This window comes from Sphaerodactylus townsendi, unplaced genomic scaffold (genome assembly GCF_021028975.2).
Source record: "Sphaerodactylus townsendi isolate TG3544 unplaced genomic scaffold, MPM_Stown_v2.3 scaffold_21, whole genome shotgun sequence".
Lineage (NCBI taxonomy): Eukaryota > Metazoa > Chordata > Lepidosauria > Squamata > Sphaerodactylidae > Sphaerodactylus > Sphaerodactylus townsendi.
Window position 1 is genome coordinate 1,196,659 of NW_025950374.1, and position 20,940 is coordinate 1,217,598.

At 48.6% G+C, this 20,940-nt stretch overlaps 1 protein-coding gene across 1 annotated transcript in view; it reads left to right on the forward strand.

Moving 5' to 3' along the window:
- The first annotated feature begins 533 nt into the window (after nucleotides 1-533).
- Nucleotides 534-20,940, forward strand: part of LOC125425202 (translation initiation factor IF-2-like) — a 107,490-nt gene continuing 87,083 nt past the window's right edge. Inside the window, exons 1-2 of the mRNA XM_048482763.1 lie at nucleotides 534-866; nucleotides 1,091-1,924. Of these exons, the coding sequence (XP_048338720.1) occupies nucleotides 534-866; nucleotides 1,091-1,924 (1,167 nt within the window). The remainder of the gene's footprint in view (nucleotides 867-1,090; nucleotides 1,925-20,940) is intronic.

Consider the following 20,940-nt stretch of genomic DNA (forward strand, 5'->3'; position numbering starts at 1 on the left):
GCCTCGCTCAGCCCGGACTGGCACGCGGCAGCCTCTCCCTCGGCAGTCAGACGCAGCCGCCCGGCGGCACTCGAGCTCCGGCCAGCCACCCGCACAGGCTCCGGCCGGGTCCCGAGCTCCCGCCCAGCAGCAGGAGTCCCCGCCTGGCCCCTGCCCGCCTGGCCCCTGCCCGGACGCCAGCCGCTGTGCGGCCCTTTGCAGCAGGGGGGCGGGACGAGGGCACGCCGGGGCCGGCAGCGGCGCGGCGGAGGCCCCGGACCGGGTGGCGCTCCACAGGAGGAGGAGGAGGAGGAGGAGGAGGAGGAGGCGCCGCCGGCAGCCAGCCCAGCCCACCCAGCAGGGGGGCCCGGCAGGCAGGGGTGGGGGGGGGGGGGCCTGGAGCGGAGAGGTCAGGACCGGCCGCCTGAGGAAGCGCCGCCTCGCGCCCGGCCTCCCCCGCGAAGGCGCCTCCTCTTCTGCCGGGCCGGCCTTTGCCCACCTGCCCGGCCCGGCCCGGCCTCCCCCGTGGCTCTGGGGCTGCGCGCGGACAGCCAATGAGCGGGGCGGGCGGAGGCCTCCCGCCCCGGCGCTCGCCCACTTTGCCCCGCAGCCCCGTCTCGGAGGTGCTGCAGGCTCCTGCTTACGCTGCTGTGCCGCGGCGGCGGAGGCGGCGGCCGGGCGAGGGCAGCGATGTCCGGGCGGGGCGGGCGCGCGGGGCGTCCGGCCGGCGGGCAGGAGGCGGGCAGCGGGCAGCGGCGCCGGAGCAGAGGCCAGCAGTGAGGCGCAGCCCGGCCAGCCAGCCAGCAGCAGGCCCCGCCGACCCGGAGCGAGCGAGCGGGCAGCGAGCAGCAGCAGCCAGCCAGCCAGCCAGCCAGCCAGCGAGCGAGGCAGGCGGGCCGGCCCGGCGGGGCTGGCGGCGATGCGGAGGGCCACGCGGTGACGGACCAGCCAGGGCCCCGACGCACCGCAGCGCCCACGGGCGGGAGGGCGGGCGGGAGGGCCGCTGATGCCGGCGCGGCCTGGTGCGCGGCGGGCGGGCGGGCGGGCCATGCTGAGCGGCGGGGCGGCGGCGGCGGCGCAGCACGATGCCCGGGCCGGGCGAAGCCGCTAGCAGCGCGGCGTGCGGAGGCTGGGGGCGCCTGGGCGGGCGGAGGGGGCCGGGCCGCCGGGCCAGCGATGGCGGCGCCGCCGTTGCTGCTGCTGCTGCTGCTGCTGCCGGGCCGGGGGGGCGGCGGCGGCGGAGGTAGGTAGCGGTCCCGGGGAGGGGGCGCGGCCAGGCGCCGCCGCCGCCCGCCCTGGGCGCGGCAGGCTACCACGCCGGCCCCAGAGCGCGCGCCGGGGCGCGGATGCCCCCCAGCCAGGCCGAGAAGCCCGTTGCCGACGGCGAGGCGGCCCAGCGCTGGCGCCGCTCGCTGGCCTCGCGCCTCTTCCTGACCGTGCTGCTGTCGGACCAGCTGTGGCTGTGCGCGGGGGCCCAGCTGCGCGCCAAGGACCGGAGCTTAGGCGGCGGCGGCGGCGGAGGAGGAGGCGGAGGAGGAGGCGGCGGCGGCGGAGACGACCCCTGCCCGGCCCCGCTGGGCGCGCCCGCCTGCAGCCCGCCGGCCCCGCCGCCCTCCGCCGTGCCTCTGCCCTCCGCCGCCCGCCTGTGGGAGCGGCACCTGGCCACCTTCCGCCTGGCCTTCTGCGACGGCTACACGCTGTGGGACCTGCTGCGGGGCATGGCCGGCCCGGAGAGCCTCGACTGCAGCCTGGACGCCCTGCTGGGCGAGTGGCGGGCGGCGCGCGGAGGCGGCGGCGGAGAGGCCTGCAGCGGCTGCCTGGAGGCTTACCAGAGGCTGGACCACCACGCTCAGGAAAAATACCAGGAGTTCGACCTCTTGCTGGACAGGGTACACGGGCGAGGAGCTACTTCCGTCCCCGGCTCCTGCCTGGGGCCGGCTGCAAGGTAGGGCCTCCTCTGCCACCACCCACCCTGCTGGCTTGGCGCAAGGCGGCATCTGGCAATGCACCTGGACAGAGCCTCGCCCACCCACTCCGTCCACAGGCCCCCACCTGCAGCTTGGCCAGGCTCCCTCCATGAAGCACGTGTGCAGGCAAGCCCGGCCTGGCAACTGGCCTGGGTGTAGCAACAAGGCAGGTTGCATAAGCGCCGCCTCTGGCGCCAGGCCCTAGCAATGGCTGGGCGAGCATGGCTGGAGGAGAGGTGGGGGGGAGGGGGGGGCTAAAGAAACCTCCCCACCAGAGGGAGCTCCTCTTTTAGTCAGGCCGGTGAGGCAGGCCAAGCAGGGTAATATGGGCGTAGGCAAGGCTTGTGGTAGAAGCAGGACCGAGGAGGTGGGCTCTATGGGCCTCTGGTCCTGTTAGCCAACCAGGTGATGCTCAGCATGTGCAGTGTCCATTTTCTGACCAAGGCCCCATCTGCATCTGTGGAAGTAAATTGCTTTTATTCTGCTGGCCACAAAGAATTCTTGGAATTCTAGTTTGGGATGTTGGGATTTTTTTCTTACAAATTCTATGGGGCAGGAAGGGAAATGTCTGGGGCCAAACTGGTTGCAATGGATCTTCCCAGCACTTTCACTTTCCAGCACTTTCCCCACTTCAGATCAGGGCTGTGGTGTGTTTACAGGTTAATTCTTCCAGTACTGTGTCATTTCACCAACCAGAACCAGTCTGTGGTGTGGATATGTCCTGCCAAAAAGAGTCAGAAAAAATGTTGCTGGTTCACATCTTTATTGCATAGCCTGAGCATGAGGCGCTTCAGGTGCAGAGAACTTCCAAGGAGGTGCCAGGATGGCACGGGCAGGACTTTTGTGAAGTCCTAGCACGAAGCGTCACATCCAGCCTCTAACTAGGGACCATGTGATCAGTTACTGGGCCAGGGCCTCAACCCTGACAGTTAGCAGGGGACTTTCCTTGTGACTGACCATTCACATTGTTCCCAGGAGGAGGTGTTACTGTTGCTGTGCAGGGATAGGATGAGCACACACTGCAAACGCTGGGGACATTTCTGCTCTATGCATATGGTGCTTGGTGGCCATTTCTTTCTTCTCAATGTGTGTGTGGGGGGTGGGGGTGGGGGAGAACAGGTTCAAAAATCCAACAGCAGAGTACCTTGATTGGTACCATTGAAAAGCACAAATAATAAATCCTAGTCCTTGCTGTTTAAATTAATTATGGGCCAACATAATTGTTCGCAATTTTTTCCTGCTTCTAAGCTAGAAAATGGAATCTTAGAACTCTGGGGGGAAAAGTAGTTTTAAGAAGATTTTCCGAGTTGCCTTAGTATAAGTTAGACCTGGGGTCATGTTACCAGCAGCTGAATTCACCATTGTATCACATTGTTTTCACTGCTAACCCTGTGTTGGTCTAAGGTGAGGGGGGGGGGGTGGGACTTGGGTGCCTGATGCTAGTGAGGCCATGGTACAACACCACAAAAAATCTATGGAGAAAAGTCTGTTGTAAGTCTTTTCTTGTCTGAAGTCTTGATGTGTGTCCATTACGCGCAGTCATTCATGTTATGAGGAAGTTGGAAACACTGCACCATTTCAGTGTCTTATCCCAAGGAGCTGTGGGGTGGGAATATGCATGTTACAATGTATTTTTACAGAAATGTGATTAGTCCCCACGCTCAGTAGCATGCTAGCCTGTAAAGGTGTGCCAGGCATGAGCATGTATATAGTCTTCAGTAGCAGTCACAAACAATCGTGGCATCTTAATGATGATGGAGTTTCTTATGCTGGTTTTAGTGGGGCAGCAGAGCCTGCTTTGTCAAATGCATGAAATGTTATGAGAGGCAACACGATGCAGTGGTTCAGGTGTCAAATTATGGCCTGGGAAACCCAGGTGTGACTCCCCTCTCAGCTGTGGAAACTTTGCTGTGTCACAGTCTCTCAGCCCTGACCCTGGCTAGTATTTGGATGGGAAAACCAAGGAGAATATCAGGGTCCTGAGGCAGGCAATGACCCCTGAAGGTCTCTTGCCTTGAAATCCCTGCTGGGGGTGCCATGTTTTGACTCCATGGCAAAAAAGCCATATTTTTTAAAACAAAAAGTTTTCTGGAGCCGTGCAATCACACTATTTCTGTCAATGCTGGAATATTGTCCTCTTCCTCACAACAGTACAGAGGAGAAGGAGATGGTGAAAGGCTGCGTGGAATCTCAGTTGCAAGTGTGAATTGAGCAACAATTGCACCAGCAACTAGATCTGCACAGAAGAATTGTTTGTGTGGAATCAACCAAGAAGATAATGACCTCCTTGGCTGCACTGGGCCTCATTTTGCGTGCTGTGAGGTCTCCATCACGCCCATCACACTTCACTGCACCTGGAGTGTGCAAGGTGAGATATAGCTCAGCTCAGGACTTCCACACGCACCCCTTCACTGCCCCCACCGGCCTGCTGCAGGCTACCACAGTCTGTGTGAGCCATCAGGTTACAGATGTGCAAGGCAGGCTAGTCTGGAAAGAGAAACTGTGCACTTTTTCTTGTATGGAAGTGCTCTCTGCCATCTCACCAGTTTTGTGTCTAGACTTGAACTCCAATAAAACAGTCTATTCTGTGTGCATCATCTTGCTCCCTGGTTGTCATCCTCAGTATCTACAGAGTGGAGGTTTGGCCGGTTTGAGGAGGAGGAGGAGGAGGAGGAGTTTGGATTTATATCCCCCCTTTCTCTCCTATAGGAGACTCAAAGGGGCTGACAATCTCCTTGCCCTTCCCCCCTCACAACAAACACCCTGTGAGGTGGGTGGGGCTGAGAGAGCTCTGAAAATCTGTGACTAGCCCAAGGTCACCCAGCTGGCGTGTGTGGGAGTGCACAGGCTAATCTGAATTCCCCAGATAAGCCTCCACAGCTCAAGTGGCAGAGCTGGGAATCAGAATGCACCTGCTCTTAGCCACTATGCCGCTGCTTTTACTGGTGTTGTTAGGAGCAAAGATAGATTAAAAAGTGAGGCCCTTGCAGACATTTGGATGGAGAGGTGTGGGTAAGAGAGAGAAATAGAAATAGTGATGTGGACTGAATCTTTGCTTGCCTGTGGCCAGTGTCCACCGTAATTATTCTTTCTGGTGAAGATTTTAGCAACTACTTGCTAATAGTTGTTCTTCTTTGGTGTCATTCTGCAGGCTTTCTGAACGTTCAGTTTTGTCTCATGTGGCTTATAGAAAGGGCATGGCATGACTGGGGGGATGGCGTGGCTGGCAATGCAACGCTGTGCTGTGCTGACGACGTGCAGCTCTGCTTCTCCTGTTCATTAGAGTCTGGTGCCACCAGGAGCATCAGTTAGGACTAGAGATTGGGGGGGGGGGGGGAAGTTTTAGAAAAATTGAAATATATGCAGTTCTTGCTGTCCTGTCAAACCTAAACTAATTTTACTGCTATAACAACATAAAATGTATTATTTATACCGTATATACTCGTGTATAAGTCGACCCGTGTATAAGTCGAGGCTCCTAATTTTACCACCAAAAACTGGGAAAACTTATTGACTCGTGTATAAGTCTAGGGTGGTAACTCCAAAGCAGGTGGGAGAAGGGAAGAGCCGGGGTGCCCGCTCCCCACCGGATCACTCTCCCTGCCGCCTCCTGGATCCCCACAGCCGCCCCAACCCTTGGCTGCTCTGGTGTTTCGCTGCTTGTAAGCAAGAAAACGCCAGACAGAGCATTTGTCTGCTTTTGGAGTTTCCTTGCTTGCAAGCACAAGGAAACCCAAAAAGAGCTTGCAAGCAAGGAAACCCAAAAAGCAGACAACTGCTTTGTCTGGCATTTCCTTGCTTGCAAAGAAGGAAACGGCAGAGCAGGCGGCGGCAGGGAAGAGCCAGGGCCACCCATGACGCCGGGCGCAAGCCTGTGGGGCGCTCAGCAGGCTCCTGCCCACCGTCCTTCCCCTTACTCACTCAGCCACTCATCTTTTCCTTTCCGGCTCTGAGGCTTGGCTTTTCCTCTCCCCGGCCGCTCTGAGGCTTGGCTCCAGGGAAGCTGCTGCTCGGGCAGGGTGTCTCTATCATTCTCTTAAAAGGGCACTGCTTAAGCAATCTTTGGAGCTTTGCCCTTTTAAGAGAATGATAGAGACACCCTGCCCGAGCATCAACTTCCCTGGAGCCAAGCCTCATTGCTGGCGGGGAAAGGAAAAGATAAGTGGGTGAGTGAGGGGAATGATGGGCGGCGGCAGGCGGTGGTGGGTGGGTGGCTTGCATATAAGTCGAGGAGGGGTTCTTCAGCACAAAAACTGCGCTGAAAAAGTCGACTTATACACGAGTATATACGGTAACATAGTAGGCATATAAAACAGTAATATTTGATGCCATGGAAGTACAAAGTTCAAAAGGTCTTAGTTTTCTACAAGCAAAAATGCAAATCTAGTACTGGAGGGAAAATGCAAACTACTGTAGCCCAGCTCCCATAATTTTTGCTGTATGGAAATTAGAAAAAATAGGTGTCAAACAGAAAATACAAACTTTGAGGTAACTTACTTAAAATATATTATTTGGTCAGAGAAAGAGTCTCACAAAGGTTCAGTAGTAGTATTTGCACATCTAAATATAGTTCTGGTTAGGTGTTGTCTTTATTCTTCTGTGGCTACTAGTTAGGGAGCTCAGTTCTGAAGAAAACTTTCAGAGTTTTCTTTTGAGCAGGGTCTGCGTAATCTCCTTTGATCTTTTTTCTTTTATCAGGTTAGGGTAATAAGCTATTTGTTACCCTGTCTGTGGACATATGTATCACAGTGGTTTGAGAGAGATGTAAAAAGTTAAGAGAGAAAGAGGTGAAAAGATAGTTAAGAGCAGGGACAGTTCTTTTAGCTGACCTCCCTTCCTTCCCTTTTTCCCACCCATTAGCATCTTGTGACCCCCCCCCCCCCCCCCGCTAGATACATATCATAAATGATAACATCATGTGGGACCCATGATCAGGGTGCCATTATTGTGTTTTAATAATTACATGTTTTACTTATCTCTATATATGTTATTTATGGTTTTAATTGCATATGAGAGCTGCATATGTCTACAGCATGCCCATCTTTTTGTTAGAAGTACACTTATTGTGCAAGAGAAAATATTTCATAGGTGGGTTTTTTTTGGTAGTTCTCGAAACCTCCTATTTTTCCATCAGAAAAATAGGGGGAAAGGCCTTTTTCCAGAATTTTTTTTGGGGGGTGGGGGGGCGAGATAGTTTTGTCTCTAGTTATAACACAACACTACCAGGAATTATAGCCTTTAAGGGTATGGCTCTGCTGTGGATGGGGCTGATATTATATAGGGCAGTGATGGCGAACCTTTTTGAGACCAAGTGCCCAAATTGCAACCCAAACCCCACTTATTTATCGTAAAGTGCCAACACGGCAATTTAACCTGAATACTGAGGTTTTAATATAGGAAAAAACGGTTGGCTCCAAGGTGCGCGTTACTTGGGAGTAAGCTTGGTGGTAGTCGGTGGCTTTGCTTTGAAGCAACTGTGCAATGCTTCAAATGGGTGAATCACAACCCTAGGAGGGTTTACTCAGAAGCACACCCCATTGCCAGCAACCAAGCTTACTCCCAGGTAAGGATCATGCTTTCATTCTTCCCATGAAAATCAGTAGGGTTTAACAGCGCTTAACACTGCTTCCCCAAAACTAGGTCTTAGTGTAATTATTTCAGGGAAATTATTAGCATTAAACCTATTATCACATGACAAACTCTGTGCACGCGTGTCCACAGAGAGGGCTCTGAGTGCCACCTGTTTTATTTTCGGGGAAGCACGGTAATAAGAATTTCTCTAAATACATCTGGAGCAAGAAACTTGCCAGAGAAGCAGTTTGTTTTTATTGCATTTGTTCTAATCGCTTGTTCTTGAGCAGCGAGAATTAATCCTTCAGTTTCTTTTTTTAGTGTTCCAGATGTTAACCATTGCCATGTTTTGGCAACGTCCACTTTTCCACTTTAGCTACATATTGACCATGTAATGCTTTATTTGCCAGTTTTCTGTTCTTTCTTTTACAGTTCTACTTCGGTATTCCTTTTTGTAGCTGATACCTTTATTAAGTTCAGATTTTTTACTTCTTTCAGGGCTGGTTGTTGACTGCCCTTGATGCAATCTGCCAGAGCATACTTTTCTTCTTCTACAGTTTGTGTTACTTGCAGTAATCCTCTGCTGCCAATTTTGCGGTGCAGATATAATCAATCAGTGTCACTACGAGGATGTAAAGCATAGTGGATCGTCATCTATTTTGTGGTTTTTCTGTCCAAAATGTCTAAATCAGCTTGTCCAGTCAATGATGCCAGCAGTGTAACGAATTACAGGTATAGCCCAGGTGTTTATGGTTTTGATAGTGTTTCCACCATTTAATTTTGTCTTTAATGTTTTTCTTTCTTCTTCTTCTTCTTCTTCTTCTTCTTCTTCTTCTTCTTCTTCTTCTTATTATTATTATTATTATTATTATTATTATTATTATTATTATTATTATTATTGTAGATTCTGATATTCGAATTTTTCTGCTGAACACAGTCTTCACTTCCCTGTGCTTGAAGTTATCCAGTTGCAAAATGCCCAGGTATTTATAAGCTGCCTCCTGGTTGCACTTGATGAGTTGGCCTTCAGGCATTTCAATCCCAACAGTCTCAGTGATCTTGCCTCTCTATATTGCCACAGTAGCATACTTTTCCAGGCCAAACTCCATTGAAATATCTGTGCTGAATATTTGGACTGTTCAATAGTGACTGTGTTTGATTTCCCATACAGTTTCAAATCATCCATGTACAGCAAATGTGAGATTTTTTCCGAGTCTTTGGCTATTTGATAGCCCAACTTCTGTTTTCTCTAAAATTACTGTTAGTGGGATCGTGGCAATGATAAACAGTAAAGGTGATAGTGAATCACCTTGGAAAATTCCTCGCTTAATGTTGACTGTTCTGAAGTTTTCATTTCCGACTGTTCAGTTTTCCACTGTCTCATCGCTTTTTCAGTGAATACGCGAATGTTTTTACTGATGACAGTCGTTTCCAAGCATGTCATGATCCAGCTATGTGGCAGTGAGTCAGATGCCTTCTTGTAATCGATCCAGACCATATGCAAATTTGTTCTTCGATTCTTGCAGTTCTCCGTTATCATTTTGTCTATCAGGAGTCGATCTTTTGTACCCCTGCTCCTTCTTTTGTTCCCTTTTTGCTCCACTGGCAGGTTGCTATTTGCTTCCAAGTAGTCCATGATATTATCTGCTATTACTACGGTGAGCAGTTTGAGCATCGTGGGTAAACATGTTGTTGGCCTGTAGTTTCCAGGTGTTGTTCCTTTGGCTGGATCTTTTTGAATCAAGTATTTCTTCCCAGTTGTTAGGCATTCATCGATTTCACTATTTTGCATGACTTCATTGAACTGCTTGGCCATTGTCAGATGCAAACTGGTTAGGCATTTGAGCCAGAAGCCATGCAATTGATCATGTCCTGGTGCCGTCCAGTTTTTCACCTTCTTGCTTCGATTTATTATCATATCAGTTGTTATTTCCAGTTCTTGCCAAAATCTTTTTGGCCAACATCTTTCTCAAAATCTTTTATCCATTGTGCCTTCCTGTTGTAATCCTTCTCGTTTTCCCAAAGATCTTTTCAAAACTGAAGTATTGCATTTTTCTCTGTTTTTTTGCTTTCAACATTGATCTTTGTGTTGAGGCTTTGGTAGAAATGTCTTTGGTCTGATCGAAATTGCTGATTTTGTCTGTACTGGACGTTTCTTGCTTCATATCTTTCAATTTTTCTTGCTGTGGCTGTTATTGGTTGTTCGGTGATCTCCAGTGCTTATTCAATTGTTCTAGTGTCTAATTCTTTCATGATCTTGCCATTCTTTAATCTTTGACCTGACCTGGCCACTATGATCCATGCTACAGTCACCTCCAGGTTAGACTATTGTAAGTTGCTTTATGCGGGCCTGCCCTTGCAGTTGATTCAGAAGCTGAAACTGGTCCAACATGCAGCAGCCCAGCTACTCATGGGTGATTCGGTCAGGGACCACATCTCCCCCGTGCTGAGTCGCCTGCATTGGCTCCCAGTGGAGTTCCGGATCACTTTCAAGGTGTTGGTATTAACCTTTAAGGCCCTTTGTGGCCTGTGGTCCTCCTATCTGTGAGACCGTCTTACCCAGAGGTTCTCAACCCTTTAATACAGTTCCTCATGTTGTGGTGACCCCCAACCCTAACATTTATCCATTTTACAGATGGAGAACACTGATGCAGAGAGTCTTAGGTGACCCCTGTGAAAGGGTTGTTCAACCCCCAAAGGGGTCCTGACCCCCAGGTTGAGAACCACTGGTCTTACCCCATATGCCCCTACTTGGCCTCTGTACTCTGCAGAGGTGAACTTACTGGTGGTCCCCCACCCCTCCATGATGCGACTAGCCTCCACCGGGGCCAGGTCTTTTACTGCCCCGGCCCCAGCCTAGTGGAACGCTCTTCCTCCAGCTATTCAGGCCCTGTGCGATCTACATGAGTTCCACAGGGCCTGTAAAACAGAGCTGTTCCACCGGGCCTTTGGGGGAGCTGGTCACTGATTGTCCACTCTCCCTCTTCCCCCGCTGCAATATCCTTTCATACCATTCAGCCGATTGTTATACCTGTGTCAGCCCCTCCCGGCAGGAAGCATAAGGGCTCTGGGAAGCCACCTAAAATTTGGGGGTTTATCCGGATTAGATTTTAATGTATTTATTTAAGTTATGCATTCATTTTATTGTATTACCATTGTTGTTTTTTGTTGTAAACATCCCAGAGCCCTTTGGGGATGGGGCAGTATAACAACAACAACAACAACAACAACAACAACAACAACAACAACAACAACAACAATAATAATAATAAGAAGAAGAAAAACAAGAAAACTGATGACAATCCACTACTCATTACACCCGCGTAGTGATGTTGACAGACTTTACCTACCCAGAAAATCAGGAGGTAGAGGGCTTCTGCAAGTGAAACAAACGGTGGAAGAAGAGAAACATGCACTGGCAGATTATGTGAAAAACAGTGAAGAACCAACACTGATGGAAGTCAACAGCAGAAAACTGCTCAAAGTGCAAAAGACAAAGAGTGAATACCGTAAAAATACACTGCAAAGCAGAAGAGAAAACTGGCAAAAGAAGGCTCTCCATGGACAGTTCCTAGAAAAAATTGAGGACAAAATTGACAAGGAAAAAACCTGGTTGTGGCTCACAAATGGAACTTTGAAAAAGGAGACTGAGAGCTTGATTCTTGCAGCCCAAGAACAAGCAATTCGAACAAACGCCATCAAAGCCAGAATTGAAAAGTCAACTACAGATCCCAAGTGCAGACTCTGCAAGGAAGCAGACGAAACAATAGATCACATACTTAGCTGCTGCAAGAAGATCGCGCAGACGGACTACAAGCAGAGGCATAATACTGTTGCTCAGATGATTCACTGGAACTTGTGCCACAACTACCATCTGCCTGTGACAAAGAACTGGTGGAATCACAAACCTGAAAAGGTCACTGAAAATGAACACGTAAAACTACTCTGGGACTTCCGAATTCAGACTGACAAAGTTTTGGAACACAATACTCCTGACCTCACGATTGTGGAAAAAAAGAAAGTGTGGATAGTTGATGTTGCAATTCCTGGTGACAGCAGGATTGATGAGAAGCAACTGGAAAAACTTACATGATACGAGGATTTAAGGATTGAACTACAAAGACTCTGGCACAAACCAGTAAAGGTGGTCCCAGTGGTGATCGGCACACTGGGTGCAGTGCCTAAAGATCTTGAACGGCACTTAAAAACAATTGGCGCTGACAAAATCACCATATGTCAGCTGCAAAAGGCCACCCTGCTCGGCTCTGCACGCATTATTCGTCGATACATCACACAGTCCTAGATGCTTGGGAAGTGTCCGACGTGTGATGTAATACAAAATCCAGCATATTGATCTTGCTTGCTGTGTATAACTGTTTTGTATCAATATAATAATAATAATAATAATAATAATAATAATAATAATAATAATAATAATAATAATAATAATCAAAAGCAGAGATTGAGTCACTACTGAACACAGTGAGAGTCTTTAGCACTGACATTGCAATGGATTTTGGACTTGACAAGTGTGCAACTTTGGAACTCAGTAAAGGTAAACTTGCAACATGCGAGGGTATGAATATGCCAAATGCCATAGAAATAAAGAGCCTACCAGTGAATGAAAGCTACAAATACTTGGGGATACTGCAAGCAGAGAACATCAAGCATGCAGAAGTCAAAGGCGCAATTAGGAAGGAATATCTTAGAAGGGTAAGAAAAATTTTGAAATCAAAGTTAAATGGAGGAAATACAATAAAGGCAATTAATACTTGGGCGGTGCCTGTAGTATGCTACACTGCTGGCATAATTAACTGGACACAAGCCGAATTGGACATCCTGGACAGAAAAACAAGGAAAATTATGACCATCAATCGAGCACTGCATCCAAGAAGTGATGTAGACAGACTCTACCTAGCAAGGTCAGAAGGAGGAAGAGGGCTGCTCCACATCAAGCAATCAGTAGAGGAAGAGAAAAGAGGCCTGACAGAATACATCCAAGAAAGTCAAGAGCCAGCATTGAAAGAAGTCCACAAGGCTGAGATGCTGAAAGCCAAAGAATCAAAAGAGTATAGAGTCCAACAGTTTAAAACACGAAAGGAGCAGTGGCTAAACAAGCCACTCCATGGGCAGTACTTTAAGAACATTGAAGGGAAAGTTGACAGCAAGAAAACATGGGAGTGGCTCAGAAGGGGAACTCTAAAGAAGGAAACTGAAGGCCTGATTTTTGCTGCCCAGGAGCAAGCATTAAGGACAAATGCAATAAAGACACGAATTGAAAAGTCCTACAATGACCCAAAGTGCCGTCTCTGCAAAGAGGGTGATGAAACCGTGGAGCACATCATCTGCTGTTGTAAGAAAATAGCCCAAACTGACTATCTCGAACGTCACAATAGGCTAGCAGCAATGGTGCACTGGAACCTTTGCAAAAAGTACGGCCTGCCCTGTAGCAAGACCTGGTACGAGCACAAGCCAGAGAAGATCACAGAAAATGAAGAAGCAAAAATACTCTGGGACTTTAGAATACAGACAGACAGACACCTGGCACACAACACCCCAGACATAACAGTGGTAGAGAAAAAACATGTTTGGATCATAGATGTTGCTGTGCCAGTTGACAGCAGGATAGAGGACAAAGAGCTGGAAAAGATCACAAAATACAAGGACCTACAAATTGAAGTCGAACGATTGTGGCAAAAAAGAACAACAGTAATCCCACTAGTAGTCGTTGCTCTAGGAGGAATCCCAAGAAATCTTGAAAAACATCTGGAAAGCCTAAACTTGGACAGAACATCAGTCCACATGCTGCAGAAAGCAGCACTTCTAGGAACTGCACATATTCTACGCAAATACCTCTAATATCCTAGGTCCTTGGGAAGGACTCGATATTCAGAGATGAATTCCAGACACTTGTGCTGTGCTGTAATGTGTATAATAATAATAATAATAATAATAATAATAATAATAATAATAATAATAATAATAATAATAATAATAATAATAATAATAATAATAATAAATGTGCCATTCAGCTCCGCAATGACCTTAACAGCCACACCCCACAGACCAGTATTCCACCTTGACTGCGAATCTGCACAGGGACTTTTTGGCTCAGGAATGGGACAAAACTCAAGCACAGACTGTCCAGTAGAATGATTTAGAGAGGGTGACAAACTTATCCTGAACTTACTTCCATTTGTCTGGGGGTTATTGCAGAGCAATGGAAGGAGGGGTCAAGGATTTAGGAACCAAGTTGAGGCAGAGTCCTTTTTAAGTGGCTGTCACCGACCATGAGGTGCCTCAGCTCCAAACTAGCTCTTTCTCACATTTCTTGGGAAAATGGAAGGGGGGACTAACATCAGAATAAAGGGGATAGCAAAAGCCAGGTTCACCAGAACTGGCTCTGTCAAGCTGGATGCTTCTACGCCTATCCGTAAACGCTACTGATCAACAATACAGAGTCCATTTATTGCTTCAGGGATTGAGACCTATCACCTAACCAATTACAAGAGAACCTAATATGCATGGCCCCCTAGAATAATTACAGTCTACTTCCAGCAGCTGCAGGGATTGCCAGGATACAAACCGAATCTTGTCCCCTTGCGATACAAGCATGGCTCACTGATGATGCTAGTGGCCATGTGTGGGCAGCTGAACAAGGCGATTTTGGTGGTGAAGGAAAAACCTCCCAACTCATGGCAATTGCCACTAAATGCAAACGCACAGAAACTCACACACACAGGCTTTGCGGTTTCTCTTTACAAAGCATTTTTTTGTGCCTGTGCTATGGAATAGGTGCATGTCTGCACGAATACACCAAAATCTGTTATCTGAAGTGGTGGGAAGTCTCTCCCTTTTAGTGTGGGGAATTAGCATGAGCAGACTCTTGGCTTTGCAAAAGGCGGGCAATTATGCGTAGAGAAGCAGCTTTTCACAGAAAAACTCGAAGAAGAGTAGATGAAAGTTTAACATTTTTTATTTAGGGTCAATGTGGGTACACAAGCACACCATCAAAGCAGCAGAACACACATGCAGTCCTAGGATAAAAGGCAGTTGTGAAGGGAATACATGAGGAATAAATGGGGAGGGTCAGTAAAAGTTATAGTCACCTGGTCTTGGAGCGGAATGGTCCGATGAGCAGAACTGAGTGACCTGCGCTGTGGAACAGTATCACAGACAGAGAATTGTCCAGAGATACTGAATATTGGGAGAATGGGCTTATAGGATGCGGCATTGTGTTTAGAAACTGGACAGTCAACCTTAGAAACAAAAGCCTGGTTGATAACTTTTAGGTTCTGGTTACATGTCAACGGGACCCTTCAAGTTATTTATATCTTATGATAACAGAATCCAAATTTTCCAACTGCCTCACATTAATTACAAACAAAATTGAGGAAATTAGCATTTCTATTGAATCCTTGGGTATGTTTCCCATTCTGAAGCCTATAACAGTTTGAAAGAAAGATTATGAGAAACAGAATCTCAAAACCTATTTGCAGCGGCATCCAAAACATGTTCACCACTTAGCTCCTCAGTACCATTTAAACGGAGATGCATAGCACTGTATACATTCCTGGCCGCTTCCGGGATATGGGGCACAGTCCTTCAGTGGATTGTCTCGTTTCTCCAGGATCAGAGTCAGCAAGTGTGGTGCAAGGACCAAGCCTCCCGGAGGTGCTCGCTTCATTGCGGTGTGCCCCAGGTGGCACTATTATCCCCGCTGTTTAACATCTATATGCGACCCCTTGCTCAGTTGGTATGGAGCTTTGGGCTGGTCTGTCACCAGTATGCTGATGACACTCAGCTCATTCTGTGGATGGAGGGGGGAGCGGTCGCTGCCCCTGCAGCTCTGCAGCACTGTTTGGAGGCAGTTGCTAGTTGGTTGCAGCAGAGCAGGTTAAAACTGAATCCATCGAAGACGGAGATCCTTTGGCTTGGCCGCGAGGGGGAGGCTGGGAATTTTCAGACGCCGGTGTGGGAGGAGGTCTCATTGGCACCAACCTCCTCCGTCCGCAGCCTTGGGGTCCACCTGGATTCGTCTCTTTCAATGGAGACCCAGGTGGCCCATGTGACTCGGGTTGTGTTTTTCCATCTTCGTCAGGCCCGGCAGTTGACTCCCTTCCTCTCCCAAGCAGACCTTGCTGCTGTGATCCATGCAACGGTCACCTCCAGGCTAGACTATTGTAACGCAGGCCTTCCCTTGTGTTTGATTCGGTGGTTAAAACTGGTCCAACATGCGGCGGCTCGCTTATTCACAGGGGTTGCCTTTCAAGACCATATGCAGCCTGTGTTATGCTGCCTGCATTGGCTTCCAGTTGAGTTCTGAATCACTTTCAAGGTGTGGGTTTGGAAGTCATCCAAAGTAGATGCCTGGCCTCTAGAAATAGTGTCTTCAGGTTATGTGATAGAGTTCGCATCCCTTCCACCCAGCCGGTTTCTGTTGTCCCCCTCTCCTTAAACCCAGAAAAAAGAACAGGGAGCAGATTTACCAACCTTCAAGTCCCCCTCATGGCTCCAGGGCTTCCCTTCCCCGCCAAACCATCAGAGAAAATAAAAGAGCGAATCCCACTTGGCAGACCAAGGCAGCTCTTAAAAAACCTAGGCTGAGTCCAGCCCTTGGAGCAGACGATTCCTCTGACTCAGAACCACACAGCAGAGAGGAGGGGGGAGTCTTATCAGACACTGAGGATCTCAAAGAGATCCAGGTTACAGAACAGGGCAGAATTTTTTGGATCAGTTCGACCAAACAGATTTCCTCCGATGCAAGTATGATTGGATGGGGCACAATGCTGGAGGGCGTTCCCATACAGGGGATATGGTCCAAGACGGGGTCCCAATTTCATATCAACGTATTGGAGTTGAGGGCAATTCGACTAGCACTACAGCATTTTCAACACCAATTACAAGGGTCTCACATTCTAGTACGGACGGACAATGTTGCCGCCAAGACATATCTGAACAGACTGGGTAGCTCAAAATCCAAGATGCTTCAAAGGGAAGCTGTTCTTTTTTTCGGTGGGCGGAGACGCAGGTACTGTCTATTATGCGGCCTGGGACCCTCGTACCTTCGGGACCGCATTACCCCATATGTCCCTGCTCGGCCTCTGCGTTTGGCAGAAGCCAATTTGCTGGTGGTCCCTGGCCCCTCAATGATGCGGCTGGCCTTTATGGCTCTGGCCCCGGCCTGGTGGAACACTCTTCCTCCAACTGTCTGGGCCCTGTGGGATCTTGGTGAATTCCGCAGGGCCTGTAAGTTGTTCCACCGGGCCTTTGGAGAGACCAGCTGTTGAGGAAGGGCCCCCTCCTGTTCTTATTACACCAGGGGTTCCTTAGCATCAATTGGACCCACTGTCTCTCCTCTTTGGGTGGGGTTTTTAAATTAAGAATTTCGCTGGACGCCATTTTATTGTACTAACTGTTGTTTTAATGGATTTTTAGTTTTTATAGTTTCTAGTAGATGGCGCGTGTGCATTATTATCTGTAAATTATTTATTGTATGTAGCTATCTGCTCCACCTGTTTTTTGGAGTTTGGGTTTTGTTTGTATTTTGTGGGGAAACTTTGGGCTGTACATCGCCCTGAGCCCTTTTGGGATAGGGCGGCATATAAAACTAAATCATACATACATACATACATACATACATACATACATACATACATACATACATTCTTGAACTGTGACAGGATTTCAGATACTCAAAAGATCTTATACTTGCTAAATAACCCTGATTTTGTAGTTTGTGAATTGGTGGTCAAGTTTTTACTAGAAATTATGCACCCTAAAGGATAGTTCTGCTTTTTAACTTCGTTGTGTCACTCTGTTATTAAGAGATTCTTTGTTATCATTCTCTTTCTTGATTGTTTTAAATCTGGTTTTTGTTTTTTGTTTTTCCTGTATTTTCTCTGTATTGTCTTATATGCCAATAAAGGTTTGGTGCTGCTGGCTTATTATAGGGAAAAATGGACCCTTGGGGTTATGTAGAGTGATTTTTAATCTCCCTAAACAAAGAAAGGTTCTGCCTTTCCTGGGAAGGACAAGGGACAGACATTAACCTTAATGATTGGGCCATCGATCTAATTGGTTGAGACATCAGCCTGATGTTTCCAGACTCGGGAGTGTCTCTAAGGGGGAAGCCAGCTGATGAAATTACAGTTATGAAACAATTAGCACTAAAGCCTGCTGTAAGGTAAGAAATACAATGGGCATAGATTAGATGGGTGTGAGGGCAGAATGTAAGGAACTTTCAGAAGAACTTGAAACAAAAGTAACTTTAAGCAGTTCGTTTATTCCAAAGCTTCTTGCAGTCTCCAATACCACCCAGCTTATGCGAGAACTGGCCCCCCTCAAAAGCAGCTAGCCTTAGCCTGCTTTTACGAGACAAAAACACAGCCCCTCCTCCCATGCATAGTTCTCAAGCTCAGTTTCACACAGGAAAGCAAGAAAAGCAAAAGTGGCATTGAAGCATAGATGATAAGCAATACAAGGTCATTTCCCTGGGCAAGCAGCCCGAGACGGCTGGATGAGCGGGCTAGCCCCCACTCTTACATGCTGCCTCCTCTAAGAAAGCCCCCTCCCCCCCAGGTTTGCGAGGAAAAGCTTTATGAAAAGCCGCGATTAAAGGGGGGCATCTATATTTTCCACATAGATCCACTGATTATGCCCCGAGGGATATCCCACCCAGGAGACCAAATCCGGGCCATTGCAGCGATTTCTGCGAACAAAGCGAGAGTCCAGAAACAGCGTACCGATCTCAAACATTAATGCTTGTGGGCCACTCAATCTATCACCGGGCGGAGAGCCTCCATTGGGCGTGCCAGACATCTGGAAGCGGGGAGCCTGCTTGGAGCAAACTAGAGTGAAAAGACAAGATGAATGTTACTAAAAGGGTTAGAGCCAATTTCCAAGCCAGCGGTGCACCCTGTTAATGACTTGGGAGAATTCTAAAAGGCCCTATAAATTTCTTTGCCTAGCTTGGAATATTTGTGCACATCTCTGCAAGTTTTTACGGTAGACAGATAAAACCCAGAAGCTACCACTCTGTAAAGGGAAATCAGCCCTATGTTTTGTCGTGGGGCTTGCATCTTTTGAGCTTCTTGTACCTGAGAGAAGGGAGGTGGAGACCATACCTTTCCAGCCCAACCCTCCGCCAGAGACTTGATCCAGTCTCCAAATTCTGGGGGTTGCAATAGTAGAGTCGGGGAGCTCCAGGTAAAGGGGGAAGCGAGCGACCCGGGGATGCAATGCAATTTCCCCAAAAGGTTGTTTTATTGGTACTACTGTGTACGCATTATTGTAAGCATATTCCATGGCGAAGAGGAGCAGCTCGACCCAAATTGTTTTTTGATGGTAGTGATTTGGTGTAGCAGCGTAGGTATTGTTCCAGTGTTCTGTTGGTCCATCTGATTCTACAGCGTCTTTGCACGTGGTAGAGGGCGGCAACATTGCCGAAGGTGGTCCTAGGAATGTCCGTTAAAGAAACGCCTTCAAAATTTTAGAAATGAATTAGAGGGGCCCCTATCTGAGAAATTACTCTCTCGGAGCGCGGAATGCACCAAGCGATATACGATGTTTGGATGGAACAACTTAGCTGGTTTAGCGCGCCCGGACCGGGATATGGTTGGACAAAGAGACCCGAGAATGAGCCTGTTTTGAAAAAAGGTCTACTACTACCCATAGTGCCAGTTATTCCCATGAGCTCTCAGAGCAGGTATCCGCTTTATAAAAGTCCATGGATATGATCTGCCAGGGTCTACCAGCAGCTGGAGGGATGGGGTGCAGTAGTCCATGAGGGTTTCCCGGGGATTCCCTTGAGAAGCTTCCACGCGACGTGGGACACCCACCCTTATGTAAAGGAATTCCATAGAAGCAAGAAATAAAAGGCTTTTTTTGGATAAAAGTCCATTTATTATTGAGACATCTTAGAAAGCTCAAGTATATTAACGAGTGGCAGGAATGATGACTTCCCGCTTGCCATGGAAGCACAGTGTGGGGTTATAACACCCATTCACCCCATCCCCCCTTCCATAGCCTTCCCCGCTATGGAGACGGGAGGTCCCTCATCTCCCCGCTGCAGATGATAAAGGTCTCCTCACTGAAGAAGCTGAAGCTATTACATCGCCGGGCTGTGGAGATGCACTCAAGCGCTGTTACTTCTACCACCATCAACAATACCATTGAATCCTTTTACCTCACACTGTTCCCTTAAAGCAGTTAAAGACCCTCCCCAGGTTTATGTCGAAAGGCGATTGCGGAAAGCGAGAAAATAAGGGTGGGGCTGGGGGGTCAATATTTCTCGAATAAAACCCCATTGATTATACCCAGAGGAATATCCCACTCCAAGGGCTACAAATATTGCAAGCGTTTCTGCGATTAAAGCGAGGAGTCCAGAATAAGCGTCAATTCTTTCGTGAAAAGTGCTTGCGGACCACTGGCAGGCCAAGTCAATGTGGAACAGGGCCTCTCCGGTAGTGCGTGCCGAACGCATGAGGCGGGGACGCCGGAGCCTTGGAGCAAAAGCTGCTGGAATGGAAGACAGGATGGAATGTTACTTACGAAAGAGTTAGGCCAAATCCCCTGTTGCGAGCAGTGACATCATGTAATCACTTTAGTAATCTGAAAAGGTCCCACAAATCTCTTGCCAAGTTTGGAGTATTTATACGCGTCTCTGAGATTTTTGTAGATAACAATATACACCTTGCAGGAGCCTACAACGCGAGAGGAAAATCAAATCCGGCGGTGTTTATCCGCTTTCGCAGTTTTGGGAGTCCACTTTGCTTACATTTGTAAGGCCGGTCTGGACCGTTTTCCATCCCCTCGAAGCTAGGGATGAAATCCAACTGTTGAAACTCTGGGGGGGTCCAAAGCTGCTACTTGGTGAAGTTGTGGCAATGGGTGGAAAGGGCGATGAACCTGTGACAATTTCCCAATTTCAAGAGTTTTCTTTTGTACTACTATGAACTGCATTAAGTTGTAGAAGCTTACTCTGCAAACGGAATAAGCCCCGCGACCATAATTGTCTCGGTGGTAGTTGGTGCAACAAACGAAATACTCGCTCCAGGGTTCTGTTAGTTCTCTCCGTCGCGCCGTCCTTTGAGCGTAGGTAGAAGCTGGCGGCGAAGCGGCTTCTTTCTTACTTGCACCGGAGCAGGATGAATTGGGACGCGGTGGAACCACCTTAATGGGGGGCGGAATGGAAGGCGGTAAATATGTTGAATGAACAGCGTGCCAACAGAATGGAGGATGGGCACATGGAATAAAATAAAGGCTTGTTTAGAAAATAAGTCTACCACCCATAAAGCCGTGTTGCATGACTTCCGGGCAAATCTGTAATAAAATCATGGAGATGACTGAGGCGGGAGGCCACCGGGAGGTTTACGCGCCCATGAGACTTTCCCAGGATGGAGTTTGGCTTCTGCACAAACTG